Source organism: Penicillium psychrofluorescens (assembly GCF_964197705.1).
Source record: "Penicillium psychrofluorescens genome assembly, chromosome: 5".
Lineage (NCBI taxonomy): Eukaryota > Fungi > Ascomycota > Eurotiomycetes > Eurotiales > Aspergillaceae > Penicillium > Penicillium psychrofluorescens.
The window spans coordinates 1,844,309-1,858,530 of record NC_133443.1 but is presented as its reverse complement, the minus strand read 5'-3'; the positions used below and the strand labels follow the sequence as shown (position 1 = coordinate 1,858,530).

General features: G+C 52.4%; 7 protein-coding genes across 7 annotated transcripts; 5 read left to right on the top strand and 2 right to left on the bottom strand.

Moving 5' to 3' along the window:
* Positions 1 to 40: 40 nt before the first annotated feature.
* Positions 41 to 766, top strand: PFLUO_LOCUS7970 (uncharacterized protein; the record flags this gene model as incomplete). Its single annotated transcript, XM_073785658.1, has 1 exon — positions 41 to 766. The coding sequence occupies one exon, from the start codon at positions 41 to 43 to the stop codon at positions 764 to 766; it is 726 nt and encodes a 241-aa protein (XP_073641992.1).
* Positions 767 to 1,572: 806 nt separating this feature from the next.
* PFLUO_LOCUS7969 (uncharacterized protein) lies at positions 1,573 to 4,132 on the top strand (the record flags this gene model as incomplete). Its single annotated transcript, XM_073785657.1, has 2 exons — positions 1,573 to 3,287; positions 3,526 to 4,132. The coding sequence occupies 2 exons, from the start codon at positions 1,573 to 1,575 to the stop codon at positions 4,130 to 4,132; spliced, it is 2,322 nt and encodes a 773-aa protein (XP_073641991.1).
* A 764-nt stretch (positions 4,133 to 4,896) lies between these two features.
* Positions 4,897 to 5,496, bottom strand: PFLUO_LOCUS7968 (uncharacterized protein; the record flags this gene model as incomplete). Its single annotated transcript, XM_073785656.1, has 1 exon — positions 4,897 to 5,496. The coding sequence occupies one exon, from the start codon at positions 5,494 to 5,496 to the stop codon at positions 4,897 to 4,899; it is 600 nt and encodes a 199-aa protein (XP_073641990.1).
* Positions 5,497 to 5,904: 408 nt separating this feature from the next.
* On the top strand, positions 5,905 to 6,484 carry PFLUO_LOCUS7967 (uncharacterized protein; the record flags this gene model as incomplete). The annotated part of the gene is made up of 3 exons (XM_073785655.1): positions 5,905 to 6,094; positions 6,157 to 6,389; positions 6,461 to 6,484. The coding sequence occupies 3 exons, from the start codon at positions 5,905 to 5,907 to the stop codon at positions 6,482 to 6,484; spliced, it is 447 nt and encodes a 148-aa protein (XP_073641989.1).
* A 324-nt stretch (positions 6,485 to 6,808) lies between these two features.
* Positions 6,809 to 9,236, bottom strand: PFLUO_LOCUS7966 (uncharacterized protein; the record flags this gene model as incomplete). Its single annotated transcript, XM_073785653.1, has 5 exons — positions 6,809 to 6,967; positions 7,073 to 7,687; positions 7,755 to 8,480; positions 8,552 to 9,064; positions 9,126 to 9,236. 5 exons carry the CDS (start codon positions 9,234 to 9,236, stop codon positions 6,809 to 6,811), a joined length of 2,124 nt encoding a protein of 707 aa, XP_073641988.1.
* Positions 9,237 to 10,204: 968 nt separating this feature from the next.
* PFLUO_LOCUS7965 (uncharacterized protein) lies at positions 10,205 to 11,883 on the top strand (the record flags this gene model as incomplete). Its single annotated transcript, XM_073785652.1, has 5 exons — positions 10,205 to 10,333; positions 10,389 to 10,631; positions 10,700 to 10,894; positions 10,962 to 11,338; positions 11,418 to 11,883. The coding sequence occupies 5 exons, from the start codon at positions 10,205 to 10,207 to the stop codon at positions 11,881 to 11,883; spliced, it is 1,410 nt and encodes a 469-aa protein (XP_073641987.1).
* A 1,200-nt stretch (positions 11,884 to 13,083) lies between these two features.
* On the top strand, positions 13,084 to 13,989 carry PFLUO_LOCUS7964 (uncharacterized protein; the record flags this gene model as incomplete). The annotated part of the gene is made up of 3 exons (XM_073785651.1): positions 13,084 to 13,135; positions 13,190 to 13,503; positions 13,558 to 13,989. The coding sequence occupies 3 exons, from the start codon at positions 13,084 to 13,086 to the stop codon at positions 13,987 to 13,989; spliced, it is 798 nt and encodes a 265-aa protein (XP_073641986.1).
* Between the last annotated feature and the right edge of the window lie 233 nt (positions 13,990 to 14,222).

Sequence of the window (14,222 nt, the reverse complement as noted above, 5' to 3'; positions counted from 1 at the left end):
CAACCGTCACCGTCTCTTCTTAGCTCTCTATATCCCAGCCATGCTCCAGTGGGCCGGCAACGGACTCACCTCTTACTATCTGTCCAAGGTGCTCGATACGATCAACGTCACCAACCCCAAGATCCAACTGGTCATCAACGCATGTTTATCCGTCTGGAGCTTTCTGTCAGCCACTGTTTTCGCGACTCTAGTGGATCGTGCTGGTCGACGACGCCTGTTCCTTGGGGGCATGGGAGGCATGGGAATTGCCTACATTCTGTGGACGATTTGCTCAGCAATCAACGAAGAACGAGACTTCAAGGATAGGGGCTTCGCTGCTGCAGTCCTCTTGATGATCTTCATCTTCAATGCGTGCTACCACATGTTCTCTCCCGTCTCGCCAACCTATATTATGGAAGTCGTCCAGTATTCGCTGCGCGCCAAGGCATCGATGTTGTACCAATTGTCTGGCGGTTTGGCCGGCCTTTATAACAGTTTTGCCAATCCCGTCGCCATGGATGCGATCTCATGGCGATACTACATTGTCTGGTGTTGTGTTATTGGTGTCCACTTAACTATAATATACTTCTTCTTCCCGGAGACTAAAGGGAAAGGTCTGGAGGAGGTGGCTGAAATCTTCGATGGGCCTGATGCGCTGGCTGGTGTCAATGCCATGAAGAGCATGGGTCTGGATGTCAACGCAGACAAGGCGGTTGCAATTGGTTTCGGGCAGGAGGCTGGGTTGGTTGCGGTGAAGACTGAAACAGCTCACGTTGAGCGTATCTAGAATCTACTAGATCGCGCTCGCGCCCCAACGCGTTAATTTTGTCATTTTAACTACCCACCATGCCTCTATTCGCAGAATTCTATTAGTCAGGATGACAATACCGAGCTCACAATAAATGACTACTAAAATAGCGAATTCTCCCTATTTGCGAAGCTACGCGCGTATTTGACACACCCAAGCAAGGTCCTCAGGACTACCCCAGATCAAGTGTAAGCATAGCCCGTGCGGGTGAATCTAATGTAAATGTTTCGGAAACCAGCCATACGTCAAAACGCTGCATATTGAAGTGGTTTTGAGGCTAAAAAGCGAGATCTCTTCGAGAATATGAGAAGCTTTGTTGGCGAGATTGGTCTGCTAAACCACCCGACACCACACAACTGTAGTCAGCAAGACTCACCAGCACGATACCCATTTTCATCCTCACCTCACTGCTTTATGATTCGCCGACCACTCATTGTCACTTCATCCCCCGCCTCCCGTGCTGATAGGCCATCTGTTGGTGGCTGAACCCCGCTGAAGCTCGCTCACACCAACCGTAGACCACACCGGTCATCAAGGGCCCCACCCCCGCGTTGGGTCCCGCTGGGGTTCTGGGGAAGCTTATGGACGCTCCTACCCGGATTGCTGGCTCTCGTCAACACCAGGGAGTCCCCAAGGCCTAAGCGTTTTCTCAGGGACCGCTGCCTGTCTCCACGCCTGGAAATTGTGCTGTTCTCGTCCCGGCACGGCCACCTTTTACCGCTCCACGCTTGCTAAACCCTGACAACAAAATCCCGCTGCAACCAGGCTCGAGAAAGCTCGCAAGCATGGCCTGCAAGGCCTGTCGTACGCGCAAGATCAAGTGCGATCGAACGCGGCCAGTCTGTCAGAATTGCCGACAGCGGTCGAGCAACTGCACCTACGCCGGCGAGCGGCGCACTCGGCGCTGGACCGAGGCCGGCATGCCCTCCACCGACTCACCGTCCACGGTCCGCCGTCGCCAGCCAGCAGAGACCCGGTCACTGTTGCGTGCGGACCAGCCGGCGACATTACCGCAGATGCAGATTCCCGGCCCCAACCCATCCTGCTGGCGGCCGATGGACCCGGACCCGATGGAGATAGAGCCGGTCAACATGGCAGGCGGCATTCTCTCGCCGAGGCTGTCGTACGAATCGGGACAGATGCTCGAGACGCCTACCAGCTCCGGAGCCAGCCAGCAGTACGACAACCTGCTCGAGAAGATCCTCGACGGCGACGACATGGAGTGCCTCAAGGACCGCAACCCGGCTCTTTGGGTGCGTGCCAGCGACGGCGAAGAGTACACAGGCCCGTCGTCGGGCATCTCCACCGTCTCCGATCTGGGCCTCAACTGGGTGCGCGACAACGTGGCCGAGTCCGATGTCCTCTGTGAGACCATCCAGGACATCCGCAACGGAATCCTCAGCCACATCCGCCAGCCCAAGTGTATCCCCCAGGACCTGCCCCTGGCACTGCTGACGCCGTCTAGCGTCAGCGCCAGCACTAGAGACATTGCCCAGGAACTCCCCGCCGCGCAGGCCATGGTTTATGTGGAAGCGTATTTCTCGACCGTCCAGGTCATATTCCCGGTCCTCGACCGCGATACCTTCCTCACCCAGCTGGCGGCAGTGCGAGCAGGTCAGTCTCCAGCCTCCACCTGTTCATGGAAAGCTTTATATAGTGCTGTGCTGGCATCCGGCTGCCGTGCCACGCTTTCCGAGGAGACCGCCGAGGCGTTCAAGACATCAGGGCGGGAGGCCTGGGGCTACTTTCAGAATGCCTTGTCGTTCGAGTCCCGCATCCTGCACGGCGCTACCGACCTCATGGCTATACAGGCCGTAGCCGTCATGACCATTTTCGCCCAAGGGCTGTCGAGCCCGCAGCGGCTCGAATACACGCTCTCTTCGATAGCCTCGCGGCTTGCGCAGAGCCTCGCCCTCAACCGCCATCCGCCACCCGAGTGGGATCTTACTGAGAGCGAGAAGCGCGAGAGAAACAGAGTATTTTGGGTCATATACTGCCTGGATAAGATGATTGGTCTGCGGTGCGGCCGGCCGTGCGTCATCTACGACGAGGAAGTGAGCGCCTGTTTCCCACGCGACGTCGGCATCATCCAACGGGGAATGGACACCCCTAGGGCACCGGCAGGAAGTCCCCCCTTTGATTTCTTCCTGTGTTTCACCAAGCTCTCGCGCATCGGTGGCAAAGTCTCGCGCATGCTGTACTCGGCAACGGCGCTGTACACGCCCTCCTCTCAGCTTGTCCTGAGTCTCAACGGCCTGCTGAGGGACCTGCAGGCTTGGGTGCATTCGATACCGGATGACATTCGGCCTGGCAAACACCTAAACCGGATGCCGGACGCGCATGGGCTGTCCCGAGACCAGATTGTCGTCCTACATGCATCGTACTACTACGTACTGTGCGCGATCTATCGACGCTTTACGCCCATATTCACCCAAGACCATAACAGCCTGGAGCACCTCATCGACTCAAAGTCGCACGTGTCGCATATAGAGGCCGCCAGGTGTATAGCGTTGCTCACAAAACACCTTGATTTTGAGAGTTTCAGTCCTGCATGGTATGTTTTCCACTCTTCGTCCACAATCTACACTCGGTCGAACCACACGTTGGCGTGTCAAACCTCTCTGACCTCCAGTATCCTATGCTGGTGCCAACTTACTTTGTGTATCGGAGCTTTTCGTTGACCCAAGTTGTCTTCCGCATGTATTTCTGATCCGCTCTAACTATATGTGCTTTGGTAGGCTCGTTTTCTACTATCCATTTACTGCCCTCACCACCATCTTCATCAACATTGTATCAAACCCACCAAGCAAGTCGACGCAGAGCGATATTGCCCTAATGGAGACTGTGGTTGGATTTTTTGGGCGTCTCGAATACATAACATCTGGAGAAACAGCTTTCACCAAGACGGCTGAGTTTGTTCGACAGGCACGGAGGGTAACAGACATGCAGAATAACGCTCGGAGCTGCGCTAGCCAGAGGCTCCCAAATCCACCCGCTTCTAATCATACCGCGACAACAGCATCCGCACCGCGGCAAGGCCACCCAGGTACAGGGAACGATACGCTAGAGACACCAGACGCGATCAACCGTGATGCCGTCGCCACCCACGAGCAGCCTATAGACCCCGTCAGCACCACGGTTGAAGGGCTTGGGACCCTGCCTCCACAGGCGGATGCAGAGACCCCAGTCGGGCTCCGTATGGGGCCGGCCAGTGTGGACTTCGACATTGGGGGTTCCCAGCAGGGCCAGGCTCTCTACGCAGATCTAGTTAGCCTCTTGGCGCCACCTTCTAATGACGAAGCATCACATATTAACTGGCTGGGAGATTGGGTTTCTGTGGGTTAGATGGACGCAACTATTGAACAAGCAAGCGGCTGACACGGGATTCATTTTCTGATCACAGAATTGTTGCAGAAGGAATTCAGGGCTTTGGTTTCAGGCGATGTATATTTTTTTTTATCGCGCGCAACGACATCGGAAAGGATTTCTGCCACAGCATAAGCTGTATATGTATATATCTTCTTCAACATATACTGCTATCATAGGCAGAATAAGAATGTGAAGGGGAAAACTGCGTGACCAACTACAGCCAGTAAATAGAGCGCGCGAAGAGGCTCTCAAAACCAATTCTCATATATATTTCTTCAATATTGCCCACCACTTCAAAACACACACACACACACACACGCCATACTTCGCTATAGATCCTGCTCTGATTTCATCACGTCTGCTCAGCCTGAGCCCACCGCCAAGGAGCCCGAACCCGGCCCAATGAGGAGGCGCGCTGAAGCCGAAGCCGAACCCGGGACCCAGCCAGCACTTCATGTAATCTGGACCAACTACGGGCTAATCAAATCAGTACACAAGTGTGGATACATAGCAGAAGTCATCCCGTAAAATGTTCCGCGCATGCGACGCTATTCATGTGCAGAATGCGGGGAAGAATAGGCTGGGCTTGACCATGGGTAAAGGCGTCATGCTACAAGCTCTGTTGGCCGTGGCAAGTTGCACCGACCAGAGGCGATATTTTGCTTAAAGGAGGGCAAATTAGAAAGCATGAGGAGAAGAAAACAAACAACAGTCGTGGCACAGCCATGTTGATTGGATCTTTACATGCTTGATAAATCCGGCAACGCTCGTGGCCCAATCTCGCGTCGCTTCTTCAGGACACGCTCGTCCTCGCCCCTGCTGATGGCCTGGATCAACTCCTCTGCGTCAAAGTCGGTGCCGATGGGATTCTCGGCAAACGCTTTACTCATCATGAAGGCATTTGCGTCGTCCACCGTGTCGAAATTGTCCACCTGCGTCTCGAGCATGTTGCCGTCCGGGTCCTTGTAGTAGATGCTGGTGGTAGGGCCGTGGTTGACGCACCAGACCGGGGCGATGTTACGAGCTTTCCGGTGGCGGTAGGACGCTAGCAGGTCGGATAGGGAGTTGAAGGTGAAGGCAATGTGCTCCAGGCCGCAGCTCGTAGGCTTCTTAGGCTCTGTGGAGGGTATCCCGATGAGAGCTATACGGTGGTGCTCGTCGTCATACCGAATGAACGAGATCACCTCATTGCCGTAGGTGACAGTACCGCCGAGAAAGGTGGTGTAGAAATCCACCATGCGCTCCAGGTTGGCGGTGCGTAGAACAACATGTGCCAGTGAAGCCGGGCTCAGCACCTTGGCACTGGGCTCGTCAAAGTCCGCAACGGCCGACGGAGACATGTTTGGACTCGCTGAGTAGATCGTATGTTTCTTGGGGGTTCAAAAGCTTGAATGGTATCTGTTTTCATGCGGACTTGTGTGCTCGATGGTGGTAGTCACTTAATATAGTCAGTCCACGCTTTCCTAGAGAAGCTGACGTGGTGACGCAACCTACGCGTTCCCCCCGAAGCCGACAGCCGACCCCGAGTATGAAGCGTCCCGGTTGGATCGCTCCAGGAATCAATAGGATTGTAGGCTGACTGATGACTCACGGCTTGCATTCCCCTTGGCAGGGCATGCTACAATCCTTTCCCCACACCGGCCGCTAATACATATCTCGGGCGCGCATGGCGATTATCTCAACTTACTGCTTTCACATACAGAACATACCCTCTTCCACTCTCCTGGAACCCGGTTACCAAAGCAAACATGAGTTACGTTACGGAGAACACGAAATGGATGTCCGATCAGATTACTGGTGACACCAAAGATCTTATCGCAAGGTTTTATGAGCTCGCAGACTCAAAGCAGTCAGACGTCGGCCAGATCATGGCGACTGAGATCTTTTCCGAAGACGCCCTACTATTCTCACCCAGTGGGACGTTCAAAGGCTCCACGGGTACCAAACGATTCCACTGTCATTCCCCCGGTTCATAATACGTAACTAATCGTTTACCGTAGAAATATCCAAGAGCCGAGAAAATTCTTGGGGTAAAGTGACAGCAAGGAAACACACTCTCTCCAAGGTTTTTGCAGGCCATGGAGACACTGAAGAGCTGGTCCTTTTCGGGTCTGTGCGAATGAATTTCTCCGAGGCAGAGAGCAAGGACGCTGCATTTGTGGCCCACGTGAAGCTCGGATCTTCTGGTTCCTCTGCGGCCCAGCCTCGCATAAGTAGCATGGAAGTGTATCCGGTGAGTTTGTCCTGCTGAGGCATGCCTCGTTAGGGTCACAAGTAGGCCACCGCTCACTGCCTCAACAACAGATTACGCGTCCTAGTTCTGCGTAGAGAATCGATTGTCCGTGCAAGCGAAGATGCCTCACTGGGGAGGATCTGATGTGTGCTATAGGGGCTTGTGAAGATGTGGAAAATCGAAGAAGCTAGATATGTTAGGTGATAAATCTATTACGTCTATATGCTTTTTCTATCATGTCGAGGGACGACACATACTCGCATTGTGTTCACCTCCCCGCCCAGGGTGCAGCTAAGTGTGGCCTTGAGCCGTTGGGCGATCCAACTGCATCTATATTGGGCGATGGATAGACAATCATGCTTTCTCTCAGCCACTCAAGGCTCCACAATAGGACCAGACAATAGCCCCAAAGCCTTCTGTTACAGCTTACTTGAAGGCTTTTCCAGCTTCTCGACCTGCGCGAATTGATGAAAGTAGTCGAGACTCTGAGGGTTCAGAAGCGTCCCGCTCGATCGAACAGGTTGGCCGGACACGATCTGTTTGACGGGTAGTTCGACCTTCTTTTGGTTTACCGTGATCTGTATTTGGTGTAAGCGAGTCCGAGTTTCCATATAACAAGTCTCTTGTCAAAGAATGCGGGACACTGTAAAGCCAGGGAAAAGCGCATTCAAAGCGGCACTTACTGGCAACTCGGGCACCTCAAAGATGTACTTGGGTACATGTCTTTTGCTGAGCTCTTTTGCTATCGCGGCTTTAATGTCATTCACCAGGTTTTTGTCCAAGATCTGGCCATTCCGCATGAGTACGAAAAGCATGACACTCTCGTCAAGGTCGGTAGGTCTTCTCTGTCCAACGCACAGGCTATCGGTGATTCGGTCCGAGAAATGTGCATCGATCACCGAATAGATTTCCGAGCTTCCGAACCGTACGCCAGATGGGTTGAGAACACCGTCCGCTCGGCCCATGAAGTGGATATTGCGAGTTTTTGGATAGACAATACAAAAGTCTCCCTGCGTCCAGACATGGTCGAACCGCGCGAAGTATGATGAGTGGTATCGAGATCCCGGGGGAGCGACACTGGCAGAACTGGAATCGGCCGAGTCGCCCCAGAAGAAGCACGGCATGTTAACGAATGCGGCTGTGGCAACAAGCTCACCAGGCGTTCCGAGGGGCACAGGTGCCCCTATGCCGCCGGAAATACTGGCGTCATATATGGCGATCGGCACCCCGAGTGACGGACCTTGAGTGCCGCCCACGAATACGGGGCTGAGCGGGTTGCCGGTCCCGAAGCACCCTGCCTGTATGACTTTGTCAGATGAATGGAAAACAAGAGACAGCAAAGGGGCGATGCAATCATTCACGCACAATATCAGTACCTCCCGACATGTTGATGAGCTGTACACGCGGGGGAAAGGCAACGTCGTAAACCCATTCGAACAAACGGTCTGCTAGCGGCATCCCTGTACTAGTGATAATCTGCAGACTATCGAGGTTGACAATGTCTCGCGGCGCGATGAGATTCGTGGCAAGCTCGCTAAACCAGCGCGGACTAGTTCCAAACTTGGTGACGCGCTGCTCGCCGAGTATCTCAACAAGCACCTTCAAATCGGGCCACATCGGAGATCCGTCGTACAAGACCAGCCGAGCACCCATGAGCAATCCAGCCACTTGAAGCACATACATTATCCAGCTGGTCGTGGTGAATTGCAGAGCAACAGTGTCAGCGGATGTGCGGTGGTTCAACCGCTCCTCCTTGGTGACGTTTAGGATCACGCCTCCGACGGTGTGTACAATTGCCTTTGGGATGCCTGTAGTCCCCGAGGAGTAGCATATCAGAAAAGGTGCGTGGAATGGAATGCGGGCAAAAGGTGGCGCTTTTTGCTCGTGGGCGGCGGCTGATGAGTCTACGATTGATGACCATGTGTCGACTCCAGCAATGCCGGACACATCCAAAGGCTGCTCAAACCGGGGGACAGCAATGAGCTTTGCAAAATTAGAGCACTGTTTCAGACCATCAACAGTGCCGGCCATTTTGTCTCGAAGGTCCCAGGTCCGGCCGTTATACACAGCTGCGTCGTCGAAGAAGACAAACTATGATCGGGAGGGTCAGCCTCTTCTCCACAGTCCAAAGTTGCAAGGGGGGCACACAAAGGGGAGCTTGCCTTGGGGTTGATCTGGACAGCTCTTTGTAAGATTCCGCTAAGTCCCATGTCGGTAGACGAGCTCGCAAAGACTGCACCAAGCCATGTTGTAGCCAAGAACACAAGCAAGGTGCTGTACGAGTTGGCGCCGATGACGACGATGCGGTCTCCCTCGTGCACACCACGCGCAGCGAGTGCTGCAGCTAAACAAGAGGAATCGCGACGCAGCTCACCCCACGACACGTTGCGTTTCTCTTTGTTTCCCTCTCGTATCGCTGTGATGGCAATCTTATCGTCCTCTTTACCGCTGACTCCGTCATGGTCCTGTGCATCAGAGGCGCCGCGAGAGTAGAGTATGTTCTCAGCCCAGTTCAGACGCACGCCTGAGAACCAACGAGGCACGCTATCGATCGGCGCGGCTTCATCGACCACGCTGGAGTAAAAGCCCGAGTGGATAATGTTGGCCCAGTCGAACAGCTGGGCGTAGAAGGCAGAGCGATTACGTGTGGAATACTCGTAGAACTCGGTGAAAGTCTGAAAATGCATTAGAGTGTACCATTCAGCCATAAGCCGGACGCCAAAATTGTAGCTTTACCTCTAGCTGGGTGCCATTTCGTGTATTGACAACCTGCATGAACTTGTACATTTCTGTACTCTGGATGTTTTCATGCTCCCAGAGCTTGCGGGGCATCACATGGTCTCCCATTTTCCGAACACTTGGTGAGACAGAAGGTACTCCCAGAGAATACTATATGATGTCCTGGGTGAACTATTGCTTGGCTTACAAGTGTTGCCGCCATTTTCGCGAGTGTCTCTGATCCTCGGGTAACTTGTCAAGATACCTAATTGGGTGGAAGGTAGCAGGGTAGCCGAGGAGGCTGAGGATGCAAAATCGAGCCCGAACCCGTCTGTTCGCAGCCCGAGACCGCATAAAACCCCCTAATTGAGGCCGGGTTCGGCTTGGAAATTTAACTCCAGAGAAGGGCGGGCCCTTTCCGAACTAGGTATAGCCGTGGATAGCCATCGATACCCCAGGATGCTAATTTGTTCTAGCTGCTTGGTGGGGTTACAGGCGTTAAAATTCTCCCTCGCATTGACACTTCCCCCCCACTCGTGTTGCCGAAACGCCTGTTAAAGGATGTAGTTGTTGTGGACGTAAGAGCTTAAAGGAGAGTAGAGTAGCTACACGCCCTAGTTGTAACGACCTATAAGTCTGACCGAGCGCGGACTGTGCCATCTATCAAGTCAGTCTCCCCTTCACTCAAAATCTAGCCAGATGCACATTGACCAGCTTTTCCGTCAAGTCACTTCAACGTTCAACGTACGACGACCCAAAACGGCACGATGATTAGTCTGTTGTTCACTTTGTTTCTTCTGCTAGCAGCATCTGTCTTGCTATTCCTTAAGCTAGCCAAGGTTGGCTCTAGGCCTGCTGGATACCCACCTGGCCCACCGACGGTGCCTCTGCTAGGCAACTTGCATCTTGTGCGCAGAAAATCAACGTTGAGGTGTCTGATTCTGATAGATTCACCTAGATGCCAGTCTCTAAACCGCACCTTCAATTGCAGCAGTGGGCTAAGGAATATGGGTAACACTCTCCTCTCTTCTCTGAACAGAACCATTTCTCACCATACTGGCAGACCCATCTATTCGCTAATTCTGGGCACGAAAACCATGGTCGTATTGTCCTCCGACACCACAGTTAAGGAGTTGTTGGACAAGAGGAGCGGCAACTACTCGGACCGTCCGGACATGTTCATTGGACAAAGAATTGCCAGTGGAAATCTCCGACTGGTCGTCATGGTTAGCTCTCTACTGGGCCCAAATTGAACGCAGGACGATTTTGACTTGAGGACAGAGATACGGCGATAGCTGGCGTATGATTCACCGCATGATTCATAACTTTCTCAACATCAAGGCTGCTGTAACCTATGTCCCTTACCAAGACCTAGAGAACAAGTTCCTCCTGGAAGGAATCTTGGATACCCCAGACGACTTGCTTCGCCACATCCGAAGATTTACATACTCTCTCTCCACCCAGATGATCTATGGTTATCGCTGCGTCAATAACAGAGACCCGAATCTCTTGCAGCTATTTGAGGTATGATGAGCTAAGGGCTACTCGTTAGGAGCTGCTCCTTCTGTAAGACTGCGACTGATTCTCTCCAGAGCTTTGAAAAGTGGGGTGAGCTAGCGGGGAGCTCCAGCGCTCAGCTGGCGGATCTCTATCCATTCATGCAAAAGCTGCCAGACTTCTTGGCCCCAAACGTGAGTTATGCCAAAAGACTATTCGCGATCGAGAAGAAGAACTATGTCGGCCAATGGATGAAGTCAAAACAAGCGTTGGATAGCGGCAAAGGCCTGGTACGTGCATGCTCGTGACGCTCAAGGAGTTAATCCAATACGAGGTAAAACTGACTGTAACCGCCAGCCTTGTTTTTGTAATGATATCTACCGAGCTCAAACAAAAGAAGGCTTCGATGACGACTTGGCAGGCTACATCAGCGGCTCATTGTTGGAGGCAGGATCAGATACGACAGCATCCACTTTGTATGGCTTCATCCAAGCGATCCTCCTTTGGCCCGAAGTGCAACGCAAGGCTCAGGAAGAGATCGATCGTGTGGTTGGTCCTGACAGATTTCCGACAATGGATGACTATGAAAACCTGCCGTACATCCGCTGCTGTATTAAGGAAAGTCTGCGATGGATGCCTACGGTTATTCTTGGCGTGCCGCATGCTGCACTTAAGGAAGACAACTACATGGGCTACACAATTCCCCAGGGAGCAACAGTGGTGAACAATGTCTGGTAGGTAATCTTCATTCTGATAAATTTGAAACCGAAAAGGTGCATCCAAAAGGTTTGGGTTTAACGTCAATTGCAAAAGGGCTATCCACATGGACACTGATCGATCCCACGAACCCCGAGTCTTCAAACCAGAACGTTTCACAGGCGATTATACTACCCTCTATCAATCTGCGGTTGGTGACACGAAGAAAAGGGACAACTTTGTTTTTGGAGCTGGCCGCCGCATGTGCCAGGGGATCCATATTGCCGAAAGATCTCTCTTTTTGGGCATTTCGCGCCTCATGTGGTCTTTTACTTTCTCCCCGGCCAAAGATGAGCAAAATCAGCCATTCAAATACGACGTGGAAGACCTCGTCGGGGGTATCACGGTACAGCCAAATGAGTATCCGGTCCATATCGAGCCTCGATCTACGGGTAAGGTAAAGATTATCAGAGAGAGCGTGGCAGAGTGTAAGAAGCTTCTGGATCCGCAAACACTTCAGTGGAAGAGTGTGCCCGATGGAATGGCGTTCAGCACTTGGATGCCAGAGAACATTGCGGCTTAGAGACTCCAGTGCTCTGATATTTTTCTCAACTGCCACAATGGTTCCGGAACTACTTTTCTTTTTTGGCCACGCAGCTTCATGGGCCACGCATGGACTAGTCAATGGAGCTACCTCCTAACTTTATGGGGATTCTCTGTGGTCACAAGAGAGCGCATTCGTTCCATGTCGCTGCTTCACCAGTGGAACTGACTAGTCGAAACTACAAACAAAATAGGTAAGGGTCAACAACATTGGAATGCGACAGATTCCGGGGTATAAGGTTACTCAAGACCAACAGAGGTCTAGTTATCTGTAGCTCTAAGTAGCCACAGCTGTGAAATATCATTGCAATTGTCTCTTTTTGTGCTGAATGAAGGTTTATAACCGAAGTTTTCAAATACATTAATGCCGCGCCTCTATTTCCTATCTACAAACAATAGAAGACTACGGAATAGAATACCACTCCGACCCCTGCGCCGGTGGGGGGGGAAGTCAACTGGAAAACTTTGGGTGATGAAGCTTAACGGCGGAGGTGATTAGCTAGCGGAGGGGGTTGAGGGGCTAGCCATCGTACAAGGAGCTTAGGGGAGGTCACAGAGATAACAGAAATCAGACGGAGAGGAAGTGAGAGAAGTGAGTTGGAAGGGATAAACGTCTCTGTGACGAGGCCTAACCACCGCAGTTGCTGCTTTTCATCTTCCAGCTCGCAGAGTAAGATGTGGACGGGGCACGCGCAATGCTAGACGACGGGCTATACGCGAAGATCCCCAAGCCGACATTGTGCTCCCGCAGAATGTCATGCGGATGGGGGCCGGAGACGTCACGGTGCGACCCTATCTCTTCAGCCTATAAATCAGCTCCTTTAGGATCCTTAGAGCAGAATCGCTTAGATAGAATATATGAGTGTAACCTAATCATAAAAGGCTTAGGTGATTCTAATGTTATTGAGGGACAAAGAATGTAGGACATCGCGATCTTGTACAGCACGTGGGTGGCTATCTCATACGCATCTGTGTGAACGAAATGGACAAAAGGGATGGACATCAAGCCGCGACTCATGCGATGACCCCGAGCTACTAGAGCTACTGGTATAATTAATTAAGTAAGGAGAAGTATAAACCCCAACTTATATAAGCCATCTATGTAAACACTAGTTATAAATAGTTAGCACTGGGAAAGGAATCTCTCCTCACCACCTACACCAAGGCATTTGTCTACATTATGGCAGACTACTTACGTGACGGGATAGCTTGTATCACAGGTGCCGCCTCCGGTAAGTTGACTTCACCTCACCCTACCTGTGTCTTTTATTTTGACGACGGTCCAGGTATCGGAAGAGCGACATCTCTAGCATTTGCTCGAGATGGATGTCGCAAGCTGGTCCTGGGAGACCTGTCCTCTGCCGGCCTTAAGGAAACACGGGATATGATACTGCGGAGTTATCCTGCGGCAGAAGTTGTGACCTCTGTGGTGGACGTGTCCAACGTAGAACAGGTTGAAAGTTTCCATGCGACGGCGGTGGGGAAATTTGGTCGAATCGACTTTACAGCTAATGTCGCTGGCTATGGACACCTCCCAGCCCCATCTGTCGAGCTGAAACTCAGTGAGATCAAGAAGTCTTTTGCTGTCAACCTGAAAGGAGTACGACTTAATCCCACTTATACGATTTGCGGGTCTCCACTGACTTGGGCATAGGTCTTTCATTGCGAACAAGCACAACTCCGTCAGATGCTCAAACAATCTCCATTGGAAGGATTCGAGAGTCGAGGCAGCATCGTGAATGTGGCCAGCCTTTGTGCCACGATTTCAATGCCGGGAATGGCAGGGTACTCTGCCACCAAGGGTGCCACACTGGGCCTGACCCGGGGCGATGCTCTCGACTACGGCCCGCACCAGATCAGGATCAACTGTGTTGCTCCAGGAAATATCATCACACCAATGCTATCAGGCGTCATGGGCGAGGAGCACATGACCAAGATGGCAGGTATCACCCCTCTGAGGCGCCTGGGGCGGCCGGATGACATCGCCAACGCAGTCGTTTGGCTCAGCTCGCCTATGGCTTGCTATCTCACAGGTGTAAACCTGCCTGTGGACGGTGGATTAGCACTGAGCACTGGTCCATTTTAATTACAGCATGCCCGGTATCGCGCATGTTATAATATATTTTCTTTAGCACCTACTGTAGGAACACAGTCCTTGAAGAATTCAACAGGCACATCTGCCATTGTTTGGGTTATCCAGGCAGCTACCATGCTCGCAGCTACCAAGGCCAACGCGCAATTATACTGGCAGATGTGTCCGATGCAGAGTGACTCGACCATGATGAGCCCACAAGCGTCAGTCCGCGACCAAACCCCAAT